Here is a 22984-nt window from a genome sequence, read left to right as displayed (position 1 = left end):
GTGAAACCTGTGGACCCCAGCTCTAATCCTGGCTTTCCACTTCACCACATTGTGTACAGGTTACTTCCTCCACTGTTTGCATTCCTCTGAGGCCCTTATTATGAGGAAGCAAAGATTCCCAATGGGTAGCAGTCTTAATGTATATTGCACGCTGTGGGGGTGAAAAGAGCAGATGGACAACACTTGACAACCTTGCTCTGTAGTCTGAGCTGAACACCTTTGCACAATTGAGAATAGTCAGGGCCACTGGAATTACGTAATTGTGTGGTTGCTGCGTTTGTCGCATAATTATAGATTTGCCCCATTGGCCACAAAACGTATCATCTGCTGCAAAATCTGCAGATTTTAACAATAAAAATTGTTTCTAGCTCAAACAGTTCAAAAGTTACTAAAAAAACAGTGACACGTGTTGCAGCCTCAATGAACAGCCCTTTGCAAAATCCGACTGGCCACCTTTCAGTCACTTATTGCTATATTTGGATGTTAAACTGTTACTACTGAGGTACAACCAGTGGCCAGACAGTGGTAACAAGTGTAACAATGACAAAATAATGAAGCAATACAATCACAAAATGTGTCGCATTATGCCACATAATTGGACTTTTCTTACCACATAATTTACTCAACCCTGCTGCATAATTTGGCCCTCCCTGGCCGCATAATTCCAGTGGCCTTGAGAGTAGTAAAGTCTGTCGACTAACCAGAGCAGGGGCAAACGAGCTGTTGCACTGTGACTAGTAGAAAAAGTGCCCACGGAAAGCCGAGGCTTTGCAGTTGATTCGGGGTCCCCAAAGTTTTTAATTAGCAATCAGATTTGGGAGAAGTTCAGGATTTTTGCACCTTTACGAAGTTTACAGATTTTCTCACACAACTTGAGAAATGGTTCAGGCGTGAAATCCTGAAACTTAGCAAAGACCTCTTTGGTGATGGTTTCTTTTCAAAGTCAAGAACCTTGAAAAAGGGATAACGAGGTTGTTTTATCCCAAGGACCTGGCTTTCATTAATGCAGCAGATACAGTGGCATAGGGTCCTCCATAGGCGAGAGGTACAATGCACCTCAATTATGGCTATCTCTTACTACCCATCTAGGGGGTCTCAGTCAGCAGCTGTGCTTCCATGGGAGCCCCAAGATCCCTTTTCATGCATGCTGCGGTGTTAGGCAAGCAACTGATACAGACAACACTATCCACAATGATGAAAGCTTCAGGGCAGCAAAGTGCATTAAAAGCAGGGATTTTAAAAGAAGTTGAAGCACAGCTACTGCAGTTTATAATATCATAATTCCCATCATCGCACGTATCTAAAAAGTTATCCAATTCTGAAGATTGATACCGAAGGGAAAGACACGTGTCTCTCTACTTCATGGGAGTGACAAGCCCATTGGCTGATATTAAGTTGTACATTTTAGATCAGCCAATGGCATAGCAGGCTCACTGATGCGAGAATCCAAGCAGAAGGCAGTAGAATACTGAAGGGGACGCAATCATGTTTAATTCATGAAGGAATTAAATTAAATTAAAATCCTTGAATCAGCCAACAGTACTGGCTCGTTCATCAAGTAGGTAATTATCATGTAGTAAGCGAGATTGTCTCGTAGTAGATTACTATGTTCTTCTGTGTAAACATTTTTTTTTAACTCCTTGATTTTTTTCTGGCCCAAAACGAAGCACAAAAACTAGAACCTCGTGTTGTGCGAAATGAGACAAATGATGTGGGTTTTGCGCAGTGAATCCCTTCTCCCGAGTGAAAGCTCACTGTAACATGGAGTAGTCACTAAAATGGCATGGACTGTGATGTTACAAGCAGACTGGACAGGATGCGGCTGCTGCCCGGTTCTCTGACCCCACACCATGTTTCTGTACACAAACCACTGATGATGTCATCATGACCAAATGGTCTGAGTCAATCAAATAAGGTATTTGGTCCAATTGTCCTCATATGTACCTGTTGAGGAGAGCTGGTGCATCACAGTCTCTGCAATGCACAATTCTGATTTAGCTGCAGCTCTCCATCAGCTGGGAGCCAGCTCTGGAGGCTCTGATGCACCTGGTCAGGTGAGCATTTGATGTGCAGCCAGACTCTACCTATACATGTGAAAGAAAGTAAAGTGAAAATGCATGTAACTCTTCTTAAATGCAAGAAATTAGCATTCCGAGTGATGAAAGTCAACATAGTGCTTTCTGTCAGAATCACATTGCAGCTGAGGCATTAGTATTCTATTTAAAAGCCTGATGCAGTGAAAAAAGTAAGGAAAAAATATTTTCTGTGTATATCTAAGAGAGAAAGAACTTAATATATGATGATTCAATGCATGTTTGAGATGTAAAATTGTCTCTCATGCTTTCAGAGCAAGCCATTCATATGAGGCAGTAAATACTCCTGTGAGGAGGTGTCATCGCCCCCACTATGTTCATGTTAAATAACTTGTAACAATATGTCAAACAGGCAGCTGCGCTTTCAGGCCAGATCTACAAAGGATTTTCAGCAGAAATTACACGGTGCTTTTGAAAAGATAGCTCTTAGGAAAATTATCTCCAAAGCATTGTTTACTAAAAGCAGAGAAATGCTAGGGTAAAGGAAATACTTATTTCAAAATCACAAATAAATTAAACAAATGACCTCTTTGATGGGAAACAGGTAAGAGAAATTGAATTTTAAAGCAGTGTAGGGATCAGTGCTTGATTTGTAAAAATCAAAAATAAAAAAGTGCTAGGGCTCTCGTCAGAAGGCCACTGCAGCTTGCACCAGACATTTCCCCGGCCAGCGCTGGCAACGACAGTACCTACACAATTACTAGCCCTCACACTCCTACATGTGTGACAATTATGACTTTTCTAGGCCCCCAAAAGCTATAAGAATGGCTTGGGTGGCAGGTAATAGTCATTTTTAATGTATATTAAATTAGTAATTGACTGTTGCTCTGATCATCTCTAAATTAGCCAGACAGTGCCATCTTGTGGCAGACTGTCACGAGCGCCAGTGATGACATTTATGCGCTGGTGCCGAGCACAGGAAACCGGCTCAAATTAAGCAATGGTAGGGATTAAAAGAAGCATGGTAAGGTTAAGGAGTGGCACACGGCACGAATATTAAGCCTGCGCACAGACATATGATTTAATTCGACAAATCCCATTTCCACAGAGCATTTGGCAAATATTTTCATTAAGGAGTCTTTGTACAGGTCGATGTGACTGAATATACAATTTCTTGATGGTGCCTACAAATAATTTGCTGTATGATTTAAACATCATTGGATGCTGACCAACGATACGCAACCTTAATATATTGAATATACTATGCTAGTGTGGATTATGCATCATGGGGGGCAGAAATACCACGATATAAAAATATTGTGATATAGATATCAAGACCCAAAATATCATGAAGGTAAGTATATGTTATGTAGTATATGTTGTTAAATATAGTCATAATATTCTTAAGTTCACACCCACGCCCATGAAGATGTAGATATTATCAAGGTACATAAATGTGGAGTTAACTATAGTAAACCTTCATATACTCAAATATATTTGCCTTCTCAATATTTTGGTTGTAAATATTTTTACAAGATATTTTGCCCACAAAATTATTGCAGTATGTTCTAGTATAGTGTTGCCCAAACTGTGGGGCCCGACCCACTGGTGAGTCGGGAGACAATTTGTGGTGAGTCTTGAAAGTCTGAGCAATAAACAAAGATGCCTTTAAATTCTGTATTTATCTTGCCACATTTGCTGTGCTTCAAATACAGAGGTTAAATGTCTTGGCAAGTTGCTGCTTTTTGTTCATTCTTAAACATGGGGATTAATGTTTACAAACTCCTCTCACTTTGCTGTCAGAGAAAGAAAAGTAAAGTGAATTATGTGACAATCTTTCTGGGGTACAGGTAGTGTGAAAGGAAAGGCTGTAGGATGTAAAACAGAACACAATGGAAATACCTGTAAATGAGCTGAATGCATTCAGAAGTTAGGAAAGCAAAAAGGAAGCTCATTTTTTTGTAATTCTGAAGTGTGATAGAAACAAAGATTTTAATAGGATCAATCACATCAAGACACTTTACTTGATGAGGCACAAATGATAGATAATCACTGAATCCCGTTTTCCACACATTGTCATGTGTGCGCAGTATCGTTTTATCAGTGAAAATGGATGGCTGTGCAAATTTAGTGGCCATTTCAATGGAAAATGTGCTGTCTTAAAATGACAGTGCGCTCCCACGCAAAAAAAATCACCCTCCTTATGTCTAATAGAGCTAGGTGGGTCTCAAAGTTTGTGACTCTAAAACTTGGGTCGTGGGTCTAAAGGTTTGGGAAGCACTGCCCTAGAATGAACTTTCAATTGAAGAAACTTATTAAAGAAAGTGTGACATGTGTGTCATTCTGTCACTGGTTATTTAACGCATACATTTACTCACCTGGGGAGCACAACGCAAATGATTTTGACAGTTTGCTGGGTATCGGTGGTCGCCAATGTTTGGACACTTGTCTTGAAATGCACCAGGATTGTGCAGTGAAACCCTTCACCTCACCCACAGTTGGGCAAACCGTGTACTGCCCACTCTGTGCAGCATGCAATGGGCACTGTTGAAGGATTGGCAGTATTCCTCTTCGCTGTCTCTTTCCGCCGCAATGTCGCTCATGTGAATTCATTATGGAAAGTTGGCTGGAGTAATATGCCTGAAAGCCTGATTAATTATGAACTGGGCTGGGCGGACGGCCACAGTCGCCCTTTCCCTCACGCGATGGCACGTTGCAATGCAGCACCGCGACAAGAGCGGTGGTGCATATCAAACAGTCTCCGCAGCTGTCATTTCTGAACACTGTTCTTCAGAGAGGAAAATGCAGGCTTCCAGCTCTTGAGAGGGGCAGTTAGTTGTGATGCTGGCACGGCTTCCACAAAAAAGGCCCTCTGCAACGTAGAGTAGTGCTCGGCATCTCCAGGAGGGATGGGGATCAATTAATCAATCAGGGTTTGGTAGAGAGCCGTAAGGGTCTCAAGGCGCTGGGGGCTGGGGGGAGGGCTGCTGTGCAATCAAAGAGCCAGGTCTTGCAGTCCTTCCTGAATTGAGGCAGAGATGTTGATTGCCCGAGATGCAGAAGAAGGCAGCTCCAGGTCCTTGTCAGGATGTGCTGAATGCAGCCAGTGGGATGTCCCTCGCCCATCCCTGAACATGGCATGTGCAGAAATGCATGCCTACAACATAAGGTATTATGCAAACACAGCTTTAGAAGCACATTTCTACCTTTGGAGATGCTAGTAAGGAGGAATGCCTGCAGTGAGGCGAGTCAGGAGCAGCTGCACACCAGCACAGGCTCCCGACAGCCTTTAATGGAACCCACCCCATTCTCCACTAGCCAGATCGACTCACCGGTCAGAGCCTGTTTTAGGTCTGTATAAAAACCAAATCAATCAAACGTGCATTATATTGATGCAAAAAGCAGACTACAAGGAGGACAATTTATTACGAATTATAGTGCATTTAGGAGACCTCTTGTTCCCGGGCTCCCATGCTCCGCAGCTCATTTTGGGCTACACAAACACATAAACCTCGTCCCACTGTCACATGTGAAGTGTGCCACTGGGTGAGTGTGAAATAGCCAAACCCAGGAAAAACAAGGTCACATTGCTCGTTTCCTCTGTCTCTGCAAACTGTAGGAGTCTGGCCACAGTGGCACAACCAGGATGCCAGGGCCTTAATCCACGCAAGAATAAGCTACTTTACACTTTAAGGTGAATTTGCTGTAATCAGTGTTTTTCACTGTTTTCACAGACTTTTTCATCAAATTGTAACTATTTCAAGCCAGCATTACTGTTCAAAAACAGATTTAATGTATTGTCTCTGTTTCAGGTAAAAGGTAATTGTATCTACTAGTGGTCACTATCGGTTTCAATTCAGAGTCAAAAATATTGCACATTAGGCACTGCTTCTAGAAAAAAAAAATCCTGACCTCTGGCCTGTCCGGTATTGCATCCTGCCAGCTATTCAGTACAATTTCTGTCTCTGTGAAGGACGCTTTACCTGCTACTTTCTGTACTACACTTTTCCAGTGTATGCAAAGGAAGCTTGCATAGCTGCTTGCCATTCTGTATGTGTTTTGTTCATGTGAGGGAGGGGCGCGTTCACTGCTGCCTCTGTCTATGATGTACTTGTGAGAGTGTCAGGAACTGTTGGGTTTCTGTTGACAACGTTCTGTGTGAGTGAAGGATGCTTGCACCGGCTGACCAGGCATGTGAGTAATTTTTGTAGGGCCCAGGCCTACACCAATAGCCCCTATTTCTAAGTTTAGCTAAACATCTTAGGTACAGCATCTGACGCCATCAAGTGGTATTGTCTGCTTCATCATTATTAAACCAGCCAGGCTTAATTCAAAATCTGTATTTACATTTTGTAGCACGAGGGTGGGACCCTGAAAAAGTCCAGGCCCTGGGGAATAATGACCCCAGTGCCCGTCCCGCCTGACGGCCCTGCGGCTGGCAGTACTGTGTGCATGATAGAAGCTTGAGAAAATCTTTCTCTTATACAAAGGTCAAAACTATTTCCTTTGTCAGTTCCTATTTTTTGTTTATTTAGGATGTTCTCTAAAGTGAAGCATAGGGATTGGAGGCAGAGAAAGTGCTGGTCTTTCTAGTGCAGAGCTGTCCTTGTAAAAGAGAATATATCACCCCATTTAGAATGTTTCAGTTTCTCTTTAGGGTCCAGGTGTCTCCATCCTGTGATCCAGACTTCAAAAGCCCCTTTTGTTACTGCAATCCGTTAAACATAGACTAACTCCTTTCCTGCAATGTCTTGGGATTGAGTCTGATTTATTTATGGGTGTTCACAAACCACATTGAGACAATGTGCTTCACATGATCTGTGTCACATGAGCACATTTAGCTCAGGAGAAGTTAGAATGAGCTGTGGTCAAGAAAAGGTTGGATACAGACAAAAGGTTTTTAAAGAAATATGCAACAGAGTGGAGTCCAGCTGGTTAAAGGTATAAAGAGTGCTCGTTCCCTAATTGGGAAGGTAAAAGCATGCAGAAGAATTGAATGAAGGACTTAGAATGGAAGGGGAAGTGATGCCTAATGGGGGAAGGCCTTGGAATGGAAGGGATGTCTACCGGGGAAAGAACTTGGAATGGAAGGAAAAAGGATGCCTACTGGGGGAAGGAGGCAGAATGGAAGGAGAAGGGATGTCTACTGGAGGAATGGAAGGGGAAGTGATGCCTACCCATGGAAGGCCTTGGGATGGAAGGAATCCCTACCGGGCTGCGGAATTGATATAGAAGAAGTCATGCTTACTGGGGGAAGGCTTTGGAATGGAAGGGGAAGTAATGGCTACCGGTTAACTGCCTTGGAATGGAAGGGATGCCTACCGAGGGAAGGGATGCCTACTGGGGAAAGGCCTTGGAATGGAAGGTATGCCTACCGGGGAAGGCCTTGGAATGGAAGGGATGCCTACCGGGGAAGGACTTAGAATGGAAGGGATGCCTACTGGGGGAAGGGATGCCTACTGGGGGAAGGGGAAGTGATGACTAGCAGGGAAAGACTTTGGAACGGCAGGGATGTCTACTGGGGGAAGGCCTTGGAATGAAAGAGGTGTCTACTGGTGGAACGCCTTGGAATGGAAGAATGGATGCCTACCGGGGACAGACTTGGAATGGAAGGGTAAGTGATGCCTACCCAGGGAAGGCCTAGGAATGGAAGGGATGCCTACCGGGAGAAGGACTTTGAATGGAAGGGATGCCTACCAGGGGAAAGCTTTGTGATGGAAGGGGTGCCTACTGGTGGAAGGCCATGGAATGGAAGGAGAAGGGATGCTTACCGGTGGAAGGACTTGGAATGGAAGGGGAAGTGATGACTACCGGATGAATGCCTTGGAATGGAAGGGATGCCTACAGAGGGAAGGCCTTGGAATGGAAGGGGTGCCTAGTGGTGGAAAGCCTTGGAATGGGAGGAGAATGGATTTGTGCCGGGGCAAGGACTTGGAATGGAATGGGAAGTGATGCCTACAAGGAGAAGGCCATGGAATAGAATGGAAGGAGAAGAGAGGCCTACTGGGGGAAGACCTTGGAATGGAATGGAAGGAGAAGGGATGCCTACCAGGGGAAGCCAGTGGAAAGGAAGAGGAATTGATGCCTACCCGGGTATGCCTCGGAATGGAAGAAGAGATGCCTACAGGAGGAAGGGCTTGGAATGGAAGGAGAAGGGATGCCTATTGGGGTAAGGACTTTGAATGGAAGGGGAAGCAATGACTACCGGGTGAAGGCATTGGACTGTAATGGATGCCTACAGAGGGAAGGGAAGGCCTTGGAATGGAATGGGTGCCTACAGGTGGAAGGCCTCGAAATAGAAGAAGGGATGCGTGCCGGGGCAAGGACTTGGGATGGAATGTGAAGTGATGCCTACCAGGAGAAGGCCTTGGAATGGAATGGAATGGAAGGTGAAGAGATGAATGCCGGGGGAAGGCCATGGAATGGAATGGAAGGAGAAGGGATGCCTACCGGGGAAGCCCGTGGAAAGGAAGAGGAATTGATGCCTACCCAGGGAAGGCCTTGGAATGGAAGGAGAAGGGATGCCTATCGGGTAAGGACTTGGAATGGAAGGGGAAGTAATGTCTACCATGGGAAGGCCTTGGAATGGAAGTGATGCCTACCGGGGTAAGGACTTCGAATGGAAAGGGGAAGTGATGCCTACCGAGGAAATGCCTTACAATAGAAGGTATACCTACCATGGGAGGGCCTTGCAAGCAGAGAGACATTGCAAAACCAGAAATAGCCAGCGGCAAGAGCAGGATTTGGGCGTTGTTATTTGGAAGGTAACAGTGAAGTAATTGACCAAAGGCACAGATGAGGAAGGCATTTTCCATGTCACTGAACGAGTAAAGAAAGTCAAATAAAGTTGGTAAAGAAGTTAAGTGGTAGTATCTCTGGTCCTTTTAGGTCTTACCAAAAGACATGAATGTGCTTTTTCTCAACCATCTTCATATTAGCCTGTTCAACTACCATTCACATGTTGCTTCCTCTCACCTCGGTATACCACATAGGGCACTAGGTGAGCCCACTTCAGCCACTGGCTCTCTTCATTGTGAGTGATTGCCCTTTGCTCTTCCTGATAAACACATCTGCCAAAAAATAGCCAGTCCCAGGGCTGGTAGACCCAGCCCTGTTTTCATTTGTGCTTTCATTTCAAATGTTTTCTATATTCATTTTTGCAATGGATCATTTCCTACAAATGTTTATTGTTGTCAACAAATACAAATCACCCCTTGACTTTGGCATTTTTACTTTTTATTACTTTTCCTTGTTTCATGTCAATTCAATATATTTGATAGATAAATAAAAAGCCGCCTTGTCTGGACCCGAATAATTGGCTTTGCAATGCTTGTTTAAAATAATGAACCAAATTGAGCATTTTAGGCACAGTTCTAAAATTATGTTGTAAAGGCACAAAGGGATTAAAGTCAGTACTTGAGGGACTCATGAATCAATCCTGCAGGCCAGCATTTCTCACAGTGCCCGTGAATCATCATGTCTCTGCAGTAGTAAAGACGTGTTTGTGCTTCTTAGAAGAATTTGACGCCACAGGAGAAAATGTCTCCCTGGAACATTTGTCGCCTGCAGAAATTATGTGCATCATACATTCTGTACTGTTTAAAATAACACATCATAAAATCTGTGCTGGGAGACACAGTAGCCATTAGTCACTGTGTGTCAGGCAGTGCTTAAATTGTAAAACAAAATAAGGGACATTTTCACAATAAAATGTCAGAGCGCAGAGCTGTGCCAAATTTGGTAGCATCGTGGTTCGACATTTTCAAAACACAGGGCTGCGCCATATTCACAAGAATACGGCACACCCCTGTGTTTCCCGTAGTGTTGGCACAAAAACAGCTGCCTAGTGCCAGCGCAGGCACCTTGCTGCCATGTTGCAAGGGTACCTGCGCTGCAGGGACAATTGTTTGTGCTTCCTGCACATAAACAATCAATAATATCGATTTGCTTTATTTATGTGTGCTGTACGGAAAGAGCAAAAATGAGGAGCAATGAATAATTTCTCCTCGTATCGCCATGCTATCACCTGCTGCCTCAGCCTTGTAAATCTGGGGCAGCATCAAAAAGCAATGGGGGTTGCATTGGAACGCCCACAGCAACACCCATTGCACGCCCCTTTGCCGAAGGGGACTGAGGCGGAAACAGGCATATTTATAAGATGGCACTAAGCCACGCAAAGTGGCTTAGTGCCACCTTGCAAATATGAAAAATGGCTCTGCGTGACCAGAGTATCAAAAAAGTGATGCTCTGGTGGCGATGAAGGCTTTTATATATATATATATTATCTACTGGCGGTCGCCAGTAGATAGTTATAGTTAGGACCGTGTTTCCATAGGAAATCTCAAAATTCTATTTTGAATAACTTTGGCGCCGGTTGACGAATCTTTGCGAAATTTTCAAAACTAATGGGGCGCTCCGCTCAGCTCCTACCCTGAAAGTCTCGGGGGGATTCGTCAAGTGGGGGCCGAGAAAAAAGGGGGGTCCCAAAACGCGTTTTCCCCATGCATTTTCCCATAGGACCTTTAGTCGAAGGTACAGCCCGAACGGCAGAACAGAATTACTTGAAATTTGGCAGAGAGGTAGTCCTCAGGTCAGGCATGTACCTTTTGGATATATGGTGTCAATCTGTTCAGTAGTTCCTGAGAAAATTGCAGTTAAAATCACATACATATCTATAGCCGCGCACCGTGCGCGCACCGTGCGCGCACCCTAACGTGTGCAAGCGTAATTCTGATTGGTGGTTACATGTCAGTCAACATTCTAATCGGTCGAAATCAGGAAGTGTCGGCCGCCATTTTGTTTGTTTTCAGTGCGAGAGTGAAAAAGGAAGGTGGCTAACGTGAAAAGGGGGCAGGGTAGAGAGTTCCTGACCCCCTAGCCTTTGTCAGGGGGTCCCTGAAGGACCCCGAAGGCAGAAAAAAACATTTGAATTTATTTTTTTTTTTAAATCGCGGGGGTGCGCGCACCATTAAAAAAAAAAAAAATTATATGTAGTCTATTGTAAAATAAATATAGAAAAAAAAAATAATACATACATGACTTAGCATTTAATAAACCGTACAAATTCACTGAAAAAACCATAGGTTTCACACACGTTATAGTTAGGAATTTGCATTTAAAAAACCTTGCAAATTCACTTAACTATAACGTGTGAAACCTATGGTTTTTTTAAGTGGATATTTCACTCGTAAAAAACCAATGAAATTCCCCCGTTATAGTTAGTTCAGATAACTATAACGCGCGCGACCGCCACTCTATCACAAGTGATGTCATGACTGATGCCACTGACCATGTCATGAGTGATGTAATATGTGACGTCATGAGCAGGATTGCGGGCGCGCGAGTTATAGTTAACTAACTATAACGGGGGAATTTCATTGTTTTTTTACGAGTGAAATATCCACCTAACTATAACGTGTGAAACCTATGGTTTTTTTAAGTGAATATATATATATATATATATATATATATATATATATATATATATATATATATATGCACCTAAGTGCCAGGGCCCGTGCCAGCTGGTCATTGCAGCTTGCATCACCCATTGCCCCTACTAGTACTGCCAATGACAGTACCAACACAACCATTAACCATCACACGCCTATAATTTGTGACAATTTGGACCCGTTATATACATTAAACATGTCTAATACCTGCTACCCTAACTATTCTTAAAACTTTAGGTAGCAGGTATTAGTCATTTTTTATGTACATTGAATTATTAAAATACTGTGCGCATCACAAACATCGTCACCTTGTAGCAGACTGTAATACGTGGCGATGTTGACAATTAAGTATTGGTGCTGCGCACCAGAAACCACTGGCTCAAATTAAGTACTGGTGGCAGGAGAAGTGAATGCCACTGCTAATATGCCTCTGTTTTTCTCACTTGAATCTATCACTGTGTCAGTAGAATATGTCCTTGAGGATTCTCATTCCAGTAGAAAGAGCACATCTGACCCAATGTGCAAGTGGAATATGCCCATTAGAATTAACGCGCAAGTAGAATATGTCAATTAGATAATGTGCCAGTAGGCTGTGACCATGAAAACTATTGTGCCCCGCATAAAGGTATCATCTGTCTTGCATCGACAGCGGATGTCGATCAGGTCTGAAGCATACCCAAGGGAATTTTTGTATTTCAATTGTCAACTGGAATTTAATATGACTGTACAACTACAATGTAGGTTTTGTAAGAGCTTTTCTTTCCACCCAGTGGTGGGCTGACTCATCTGGACAGATGCCTTTGTAAAGCTGTTTTGACTAAATCTAAGCCCGTCACGCCATTTCCTGATACTGCAGATAGCTCCCATCTCAATCACTTTCTGGAACAGCTCTCTGTTTCCAAAATCTGTCACTAACGTTCCTGAACTTTCATATAAGTCCGCACACTCAAACATAATAAATCTTATACAAATAACGCTATGATAACTGTATAAAATATGTCCCTAATGTTCTTAATGCAGTCTTGTTGTGTCATCACTACTCACTTGTAATATGAAAATGGTATAGCCACTCTACCGTAACAATATATGTATGAAATCATTTCATTTTATTTGGGATGTCACAATCTCAGGTGCCAGAACAAGGTGGCATGCTGAAATGATGCATGTGTATAAATGGAAAAACGAAAACTGAGACAACACATTAAAGGACAATTACTATGGAAAACCAGTTTTAAGTATATACAATTTTGAGGATATTAAAATAAATAAAAATGACTTTTTAATAAAAATACGGGAATAACTAAACAATAATATTTTATTGTATTTAGAAATTAGAAAGTCCATAAAATATTCTATTCAATATACATTAACACTGGGAACAATAGTGTACCACTGATCAAATCCCAGTTAGGCAATAAAGTTTAAACATTTAAATTATGCCATTTTTTACTACAATTTGAAAAATACATGGCTTCTCAGTAATACTTTAATAAAGAAATCTTTTTTTCTTGAAAAAGATACAAGTCTACATACAAACTCATCATTGATGACAAAACTGTGCATGGTGGTGGCACGAGTTACAGTTAACTTGGGGCACAAGTTATAGTTACTAGCGAGAACTATAACCGGTGAAATATCCGTGTTTTTTAGTTTAAAATGTTATGTTGTCATTGAATTTTTCACCTAACCACAACGTTACTTTGATCTTTTCACTTTTTCAGTGAATATAAATATATATTCATTTATACATATATATTTAATAGAATATTTAACTATAAATCTATATAAATGAACACATTAATAACTATATATTCCTTTTGCAAATGAAATATATGTAACTATCTGTCTTTATATACATATATATATGAACATATTGCATTGGTTTTGCATATATTGTTCCGGTATACACTTAGGGTCCGATTCACAAAGGGACTTACAACTCGTAAAGTTATGAGTGCGGAGTCTCCTCAATTGTGGCAGAATATCTGCACTGAGCACTGTAGTGCGGCAATTCCGCCCCGAGTGCAGAGAATGCGCACTCGTAACTTTACAAGCTGTAAGTTCCTTTCTGAATTGGACCCTTAGTATCCTTGATCATTAACCCTTTAAAATCCAGTTTCATTATTAGGCGAGGTTTAAAAAAATAATATGCTAATTAACTATAAAAGCTAAAATACTCAATAAATGGGAAAGAAATAAGAAAGAAGTAGTTCTATTTTTTACCAGAGTAGACAACTTTGAAGAGGACTTTTTTATTTTTGTATTTCTTTGCTGTTTTGTGTTTATGTGTTTTTAGGGGTTTTCCCCAAAACAATTTAACTGCAACTACTTTTCAGCTATATAAAATATGCAGCATAAAGACAAGCTACATCTAAATACAATCAATATTATTGAATTTCTTCTAATAGACATCCACCAACCATGAGGCAACCATGAGGCAACCTTAACCTTGCAGGTCAACAAAGATGCTTTTCTGATTTACTGCCTGTACAACGTGCTTTTGGGGGTTAAGAAAGCACATATATTTTTAACACCTGTAATTCCTAATGCTTTAATTCAATCATATACATAATCATTCCCACTAAATCTACAAAGTTAATTGTTTCTCTTTATACAGGTGATGAAGTGTGTGTTGGAGGTAATTTCAGACACCCTTTCAAAGCCAAATGCAGTGCCTATCAGCCCAGAGTGCTTGCAAACCCTACGAGGGGGTATGTATGATTTTGTTTATACGACATTCTGTCAGATGGTGATTTTTGCAGGCATTTTCATTAGTGAAATTATGACAAAGGAGGACTCAGTTATGAAGCCAAATAACATAGCAAGTAAAGGTAAATTATGAATAAAGTTTATAGTTTTACTTTTTTAGTGAATATTACAGATAAATACAGAGATCCATCAATGTTCCATGTGTATTTATTTTTACATATGAAAAAAAGGAAATTAGGTTATTTTTGAGTGATTCTAAATCTTGTCAGTCATGGCTGCTCGACCAATAACTGTGAAGATTTTTTTCCCAATAAGATTTGAATAGTTAAAGATGTACTAAAATGTACATGTTTTATACGAGTGTATTGGTTTATTATTTAGGGATATTCAAATCAATGAACCTGGTTAGTCGTTTAAGTATTAGTGTACATTTATATTAAATATATTTGGAAACATACTAGTTTCAGCTTCTTTGTTTCACAATACCCAGATACATATGGATAAATACAGATCAACTTAGCAAAACATGAAGATGGATGAATACAGATGGAAATGACAAATAAAATACCAATAAACCAGAAGCTCTCATTATGAAATGTTAAGCCACACATTGTGTGTTAATATTATCTTGATGTTTTCATATTTAGACATACATTTATTTTGGAAAGATCCCAACTCTATAAAAAAAATGCAAGGATTACTTAAGAAAAAAACAGCTGTACACAACAAATCCAATCAAAATTATATTCACTGACAAATAGTGCTTTTGCCTTGAATAGGGAAAGAAATGCCATTTCCTGATCAGGGAAAATAGTATAATGCTCCACTTAGCAGACAATATGACAAAAAGTGTATGGTGTCCCGCTATACTATGGACCCCGGATGGTTTATCTTTCCATTAAGAAATAGCCCCAGAGAGCAATATTGTATATTAGATATGGATTATTTAATTGTTACACTACTAGATATAGTAAGATTGAAAACATAGACCTCAAAGTGAGAATTTAAACATTTGGGATTCTCTGCAATCTGACTGCACTCTTGAAATAACTGCTGCTTTGTGAAAAGGGGCAGTGCTACAGTAAGAATTTGCACTAAGAGCAAATCAAACATTTTCTTGTAATCATTATTTCCACACTGTTTGAATTGCATTCGTGTATTAAACATTTTCTTCCTGGTGCAGATGAAGGTACATTCCCAGACCATAAACTGGAGGCATTAATAGTCACTTTCATCATAACATTTAATGTCTTAGTACCTGATTTATACATCAATGAAGCAATCATCATGTGAGTAGTGATCAGCATACTTTTGCAAAGTTAAAACATTGATTAAAGAGCACAACCGCAAATTAGTTTATCAACTGAGGACTTCTCCACATGTAGCAGGACACGTTGACACACGCCCGGTCTAGTACAGCTACAACTTTGTGATGTTGTAGTACTAATTGCATTAAACGTTGCCCTGTGGCTAGATTTATCACAACGAGCGGTTTGATTTTCGACGTTTCATAAGATTACTTACATTTGTGCTCCTTGGATACTGGATATACCGAATTATATAATTTTTCTCGACGTGCCGTCTAAACGGCACTGTGCACCTTTATAGTGCTCTGGAGCCTTGTTTCTTGATAAATAATTAGAAGTTTGGACTACCGGTATCGTTGTTGTCTCTCCCCAACAACTAAGGGACCTAATGAGCATACTTATCATCTTTATCAATTCGTCGTTAAGCCTTGAAAAGTCATCTACACGACAAAACATGTGCCGGCTGTCTGCATCTAAGCTACATACTACGCATCAACATAACCAAGATTATTTGTGTCTTTTGCCTTCTGTACTTAGTTGGTTGTGTACTTTATTGTATATTCCGCATGGTGTTGTGTTTATTAAAACAAACTGACAACAAGGTCGGTTGATAAACTAATTTGCGGTTGTGCTCTGTAATCAATGTTTTGGATTTGATTGTATGGAGAAAATTTCGTTTCTCTCTATACAGGACAACACTGGGTGAGTGGCACAGTGTTTTACATTGAGCACGCCTGTACTGAGACACTTTAATACGTTTAGAAGACAGTGCGGAGGTGCTGACTGTGCTTTATTACCACTGCCCATTGTTACTTTTGCAAAGTGTTAGCCACTGCACTGCAGCATACTTGCCACGATCACTTTGAGCTAGGAAAACATTCCATTTCTATTCAACTTTAAAACTCATGCAAAAGATGATGGAATATATGGCAAATTCAGTCTGCAAGTCTGCAATTACTGTGGACATGTTGTGGCCCCACAAATGTGTAATTCCAATGGCCAAGTGTATGAGAAAATGTAAACCGTTTCTGATGGACTAGAGCTAATAATAGGTTGCTAGTGCCAGGACAGAGAAAGTCGGATCCCAGGTCAAACATAGCCCCTCCAGTCTTTAAAAAGGCTTTAGGAAAGCACAGGCTCCATGAGGTAGCAGGGTGTGCAGGTGTAAGAGGGTGGGAATAGGTTCACCCATTTGATTTCAGACAGAGTGGCATATCGCTCCAGTTTCTCTATATATGAAGGGACCAACACATGTTTCAATTAACACCTCTTTTCTTACAGATGAAAGGATCATCTCCATCCTCCGGCACCAGAACCTCCTTAAAGAGCTCCAGCAATTGGCAGCAAAAGGTACTGCACAGCGCCACCATTCCGTTCAATGTGTCTCAAAGAAAAGGCTTGCCTTTGTTGGGTCCAAGCTCCACATCTCATTATTTGCACATTCATATCCCGAAAATAACCTTTTAGCAAATTTGAAAATCATTTAATGGGTAATAATGCGACTCTTTCAATTTCTCCCCAAGGTTGGAAGATATTGTTACTGTCAGATTTGACTTCGAAAGGTTCCTCATCTCCCACATGAATACCATGTCACAGAGCGCTTTCGATAGGTGTTGACCGGACATCAATAATGTTCTGCTTCTAGGATGTCTGCACAGGCACCTCTATAGAATAGAGGTACACCACCCGCCTTAGTGGGTAGCGAGCCACATTAATACCAAACAAAATGGTGACCTCCATTCAAACTTAGAGCATATCAGCGAAAAGGTGCTGCTAAATGATTGCAACATGAAAACTAACCGTATCTAACTTTTACAAAGAAGACATTAGGAGTAATTTGAAGTAATGGATTTTAATGATGTGTAAAACTAAAAATGGTTCCAATCACAAGAATTGCCTTTGGATGTGTAAGACAAGTACACGGTCGAGATCAAGCTGCAAAGACCCTTAAGTCATTTTTAGGTCGAGCCTGGGCAGCGCATGCGGTGCTCTGCAAGGCATGCTGTATTGGAGCATGCAGTTGAAGCCCCGCCCACTCCCTTCCTAAATTTGTCATTGGCTTGTGTCATTGTCCTTTGTTAATGCTGGCTTCTGATTCGTTATTAGGCTTGTTAGTTAATCCTCAGTACCGCCTTGTCTTCATTTGAAACCTCCCATGAGGACGGGTCCTTTTACTTAGGTTGTTGCACGGTACTTCTTCTTTAGTCTGTAAGCACTATTTTCTTTAATGAGCTTCTCTTACTGCAGGAGGGTCAAGCATTTGGAATGCAATAGGTCTTGCATTTGCGAGAGTTTAAGCTATTGGCACTGTAAATGACAATGCCTTTTATTTATGTTTTAAACACCAAAACATAAATAAAAGGCATTGTAATTTACAATGCCAATAGATCCAACTCGTCTAAAGGCGAGACCTATTGCATTGCAGATGCTTGTTAAATTATGCTGCTATTTAGAGTGTGGTTTAGATGATCTCCATGAGGAGTTTTATAGTTATTTGGTGCTAAATTGTACACTTGTAAGCACCAATTTGCTAGCAACACTGGCCAAAATAAGGAAAGATTGGATGACCAGTTATACAGGGGTGGCTGAGGATTGATACGAAGACAAGGCTGGCATGGGTAATACACATAGCGTGAAGCCCTAATCGAATCTGGACTGATGTTGACTCCGGCGTCACAATGTTTATGGACGTTTCACACAACAGTCAAACCAAGAAGATCTAGGACATAAAAGCAGAGTTGAAAGAATAACCAGGTAAAACAGGATATCAACCAACGGCAAGAGTGCAGAACTGAAAGAAAGAAGCCCAAATAAAGAACCTCTAGTGACTCCTGCCTCATGGACAGCCTGGAGCTAAAGCAGGAAGTGACAGGCTGAGGCTCACCAAAGCCATGGCCCTGGTAATAGCAAGAAATAAGGACTCACAGGCATACTCTTCACTTTCAGGAAAGACGTCAGTGCTGCCGCTTCGGCGGACAATTGTTCAAAGACACAAAGTGCAGATTCAGGAAACAAGGAGTCAGTGCCAAATCAGCAAACACATGAAGAACGCTGACATCAGGGACACTGAGGAGAGGTCATTGCAAATGAAAGTTTCAGGAATACAGGGAGGCAGACTGCAATGGATGCAATAGGAAACAGGGGAACAGGAAGCAGAAGAGCGAGAGACGTTTGAGCTCAAGAACTGGCACAGAAAAAGTATAATTTATGGTGAAATGATGGCAAACAAGGATCAGACAAAGCTGGAAATGATTCCTAATGTGGAATACCTGAGTATGAGTAAGAAACTCCCAGTGTAAGCACATGATCCAACACTGCAGGTGGAAGGCAACCTTAGCACACACACACACAAACACACACATTCACACTCGGAACAACTAAGATCAACTAGGAATCCTTAGGAAATATACAGATGCTAAAGAAAAAACAGCCCAACCACGGAATCCGTCAGGGTGTGTTTGGTTAAAAATTGTGGCGTAAACCTGCAAGGTAACACAGGAGCAAGGACAGGTGCAAGGTAAACAATAAGCCCTTGGGAGGTCCAAAAGCAGCACTTCTTCGGCCAATTTACAAGTGATGCATCTAGGAAGATGCGTCACGTTGTAAAACCATGCGTCACATTATACCTGCATCAGGAATAATATATGCAGGGGGGGGCGTTCCCACACAGGAAAGATTCGTAGAAGTGACGCAGTGAAATCTACAAGATTTCACTGCGCCACTTCTAGGATGCTACTGCGTCAAAACCTTACGCCTGCTTGAAGCAGGCGTAAGGAGGGATGCAGTACAATGAGTCAATGCATTGCTGGAGTTGTGTCGTGCTTGCAACACTACTCCAGCAATGCGTGACTTTTGGGCCAACAGATGCATGAGAATTTCTGACTCTTCTGTCAAACTTTGCGCCATATTGTAAATCCATGGTGGCACAAGGGTATCGCAGGCTGGCACAAGTAAACTGATGCATCTCTACAGATACGTTAGTTTCTTGTAAATCTGCCCCTTAGATCTTAAAGACATTTCACACATACCTAAGCGTTTCCTCTCATGGAATGTTTTTAGATCTCGGCTAGACAGTGCATGCACTGTCTTCAAGAGATGTGGTGTGTTGTATCTGTGGGCTTACAGGACACCCATCACCTACCACTGGTAAACTTCAGTGTCGCTCTCATTTTCTTCGATGCCATTCGTCATGGCATGCAGACGTCATGCCCTCTTCTTGTATTTGGCCCTCCCATAGTGCATGGACCAAGTAAACATCTCCTTACACTGCTCCCGGTTTACAAAGCAATTTTTGTTTTTGTTTTTTAGCAATCCATACAAGTATTTGTGTTTTCAGGCTGTCTCCCTTGTACACATATACACACACCACTAAAAGGCATGTGCATGTGCACAAACAAATGCATTTCTTCAAAAGGTATTAAAACATGAACAGCACATGTTTATTTTATTTTTTTGTACGATACGCAGGCATTGGAGTACTCGCTCCATCGTCCACCTTGCCATAGCGCGAACACTAGCCAAAGGTATTGGAATGCTTTAAGTGCTCACCAGTTACATTACTCAATGATGCATTTATTTTTGTCGCTGATCCGGCTTCAATTAGGATTTCTTTTCCAGTCGCTGCTTGTCCATCTTCCTATCCCGTCCTGTTTCCTTGCTTGACCCCCCCCCCACCACTGCCTCCCTCGTCTCTGCTGCTTTTGTTTTTTTTTGCACATTCTGATGGAGCGCTTGTTCCATCCTCCATCTTGCCATTGTGCTAACATCAGCTGATGGTATTGGAGCGCTTTCAGTGCTCACCAGTTGCATTACACAATGACATATTCATTGTCACAGGCAGGGGCAAGCATAAGTGATTTGCCCAAAATCACAAATTCTTCAGCTGACCCCGAGATTCGAACCTGGTTCCCCAGTTCCCCTGTCAGCAGCTCTGGCCATTACGCCACATACTTGCTTCACTTCAAAGCTCCTCAACTGTTTCTCACTATCACTTCCACATTTGTTTAGCATGATCCCGTCAACACCGAACAAGCATTGTCAAAGCAAATAGATCTCGGTAATGCCCGAGCTATTGGCATTGTCAATGTGAATGCCTTTTATCCATGTTGTCTCGCAGCACATCTGCTGATCAGCCTGGCTGAAAGTCACTGAAAAGAGCGGTATGATGTGGCCAGCACAGGCCACATCATAACGCTTTTTTGTGTTACGAGGGGCGGCACAATAAACTTAACATGGGGTTGAAGAGACTCGCCTTTGGCTCAACATCATGTACCTCTGGGCTTTCAGCCATGCTAAACAGCAGATGTGCTGCTAGACAGCATATTTAAAAGACATTCACATTGACAAGGCCAATAGCACATGCATTGGGGGGACCTATTGGCTTTGCCAAGGCATGCTAATTTATTGCAAATGGGGTATGGTGTGTAAATAGTTTGAATCCGCTCCAAAACATGTTTCTAATGGTTCTCCTTGAAAGCTGCGGGATAGGTAAGTAGGTGAACAAATACCTCAGATATGATGCAGTTTGCAGGATTCTACATAGCTTTCACGTGGCTCTAGTTAGCACACTTTCCAAGAATTTGCAAAATCTCAGTATGCACCCTTTGCAATTTTCCATAATGTCTCATTATACACAGTCTGCACATCTGCATGTCTTAAACGTCCCTTGTCCAAATTAGCACACTTGCCATGTTTACAATACTGTCCTGCCATCTATTACTTATTGCCCAGTTTAACAAATTTTCCATCAAGTTACTTTGCAAAAAAATATTCCTATCCTTCCTATCAAGTCCAAATAAAATAATTATTTACCTGACACCCATTCCAGCAGAGATCCTCGGCCTGGATGACGATTTCCGGAATGCCACGAGCAGTAGAAATGACATCATGCACCCTTTGACCTTCGCTGTCATCACAGGGTTAACTACCTTTCTCCCCATTAATCTCTCGTCAGCCACCTGTTTCCTGCTGAGGAGGTTGAGAAATGGAGAGGTGTGGAAAATACAATAAACAACCATGGCTCAAAGATCCGTGCACCATCTGTTCCTGTCTCAGCCTTCAGGATCTCTGACACTAGGGGGCAAGGGCAGTGCCAGGGTACCACATTGCAAGTCGGAAACTGCAGCTGCTACCCCTAATTGATGCCCATGGTCTTGGCCCTGATCTTGGGCTTGTTCTGTCTGGCTCATGTTCAGGGGACCAGTTCATGGCTAGCTGTTCTGGCCATTGCTGGTACTGTGACAGCTGCCAGTGGTGTAGCTGGTACATACGAGTGTGGCTGTTATGGTCTGCAGCTGTCCACCCTGGGTGGCCCCTGCAGATGTCCAAGATGAGTCATGGGTCATGACCCGCCCCAACTACTTTGCATCTAAGTGTTGGTCATGACCATTTAGTGAGAGCAGCTAGGAGTGGCTCATGAGCTCCACTCTGCAGACCAACAGATGCAAACAGAGGAGAGTTTCTTCAACTCCAAAGAGGATGTTGACGGTGAAATGTGGTACAGTATCCACCAAGAGTCTTATGTAAAACTTGACATCAGAAAATTCAAGGTTACACTCATTCCTTTTACCGCTGGTCCTTCTCTGCCCATATATAGTACTCAACTTGCAGCCTTGGCTTGAGATGGCACAAAATTCTTCCGCCACATATAATATTGTTGTACTATAATCTCCTGTTGTTTCTGTTATCATTAAGAACGTTACTATTACTATTATTAGCAATATTAGTATTAGTATTCATGTTAGTGGTAATAGTATAATACAAGGGATTCTGCAATCGCTATATAAAAACCTGCCTCTAATGTCTTTATAATATATGGGATTCTGCAATCCTTGTATAAACGCCTTTCTCTAATTTCTTTATTCTGTTCGACTGACGACAAACCCAGTCGCCGATTATAAAGAAATGACAGCAGAACTCAACAGTAGTAACTTATTACAGTTGAGTTCTGACCTCACAATGCCTATTACCAGAGCCGGTAGCAGAGGGGAATAGAAGGTAACGTTACGTTGCTTTTCTTTCTTCTGCTTTTTCTAGTGGAAAGTAGTCATTTGTGACAAGCAGAAAGTAGATATTTATGTCATTAGCTATATTGTTTTTGCACTCCTTAGGGTATTATAGAAAAGTTAGAATCTTTCTGCAGGTTTTTTCTATGCCTTTATTTAAAAAACTGATTTGTATTAAACTGATTTCAATATCTATTTGCAACAAATATCTAACAGCTTTTTACGTGTTTCTTCATGTTTGCAAACATTCTCTCTTTTTCATAAGAAAGAGCTACAAATCAAGGATTTAAGTGGTTTGTGAAAAAGGTGATGATGTGACCATGTATTATAATGAATAAAATATCCCCTGCCACACATAATACTCACTTCAGAGTTCCATATCCTTGCACAGGACTATATGGTCATTCAACTCCCCGGTGCCTTGCAATATCCTTATAATGTATAGAAGGGGTTACCATATGTTAGTAGTTTTATCTAAT

The 22984-nt window shown here is 41.6% G+C and overlaps 1 protein-coding gene across 3 annotated transcripts in view; it reads left to right on the top strand.

The window, feature by feature from the left end:
* Positions 1-22984, top strand: part of CHGA (chromogranin A) — a 91015-nt gene that overhangs the window by 42901 nt on the left and 25130 nt on the right. For all 3 annotated transcript variants that reach the window (XM_085626493.1, XM_085626492.1, XM_085626491.1), the window contains exons 3-4: positions 14103-14196; positions 16783-16851. In XM_085626493.1, coding sequence (XP_085482619.1) covers positions 14103-14196; positions 16783-16851 — 163 coding nt within the window. The remainder of the gene's footprint in view (positions 1-14102; positions 14197-16782; positions 16852-22984) is intronic.

Source organism: Triturus cristatus, chromosome 9 (assembly GCF_964204655.1).
Source record: "Triturus cristatus chromosome 9, aTriCri1.1, whole genome shotgun sequence".
Classification (NCBI taxonomy): Eukaryota; Metazoa; Chordata; class Amphibia; order Caudata; family Salamandridae; genus Triturus; species Triturus cristatus.
The sequence above is the reverse complement of the archived record's forward strand: the minus strand, read 5'-3'. Positions and strand labels throughout refer to the sequence as shown.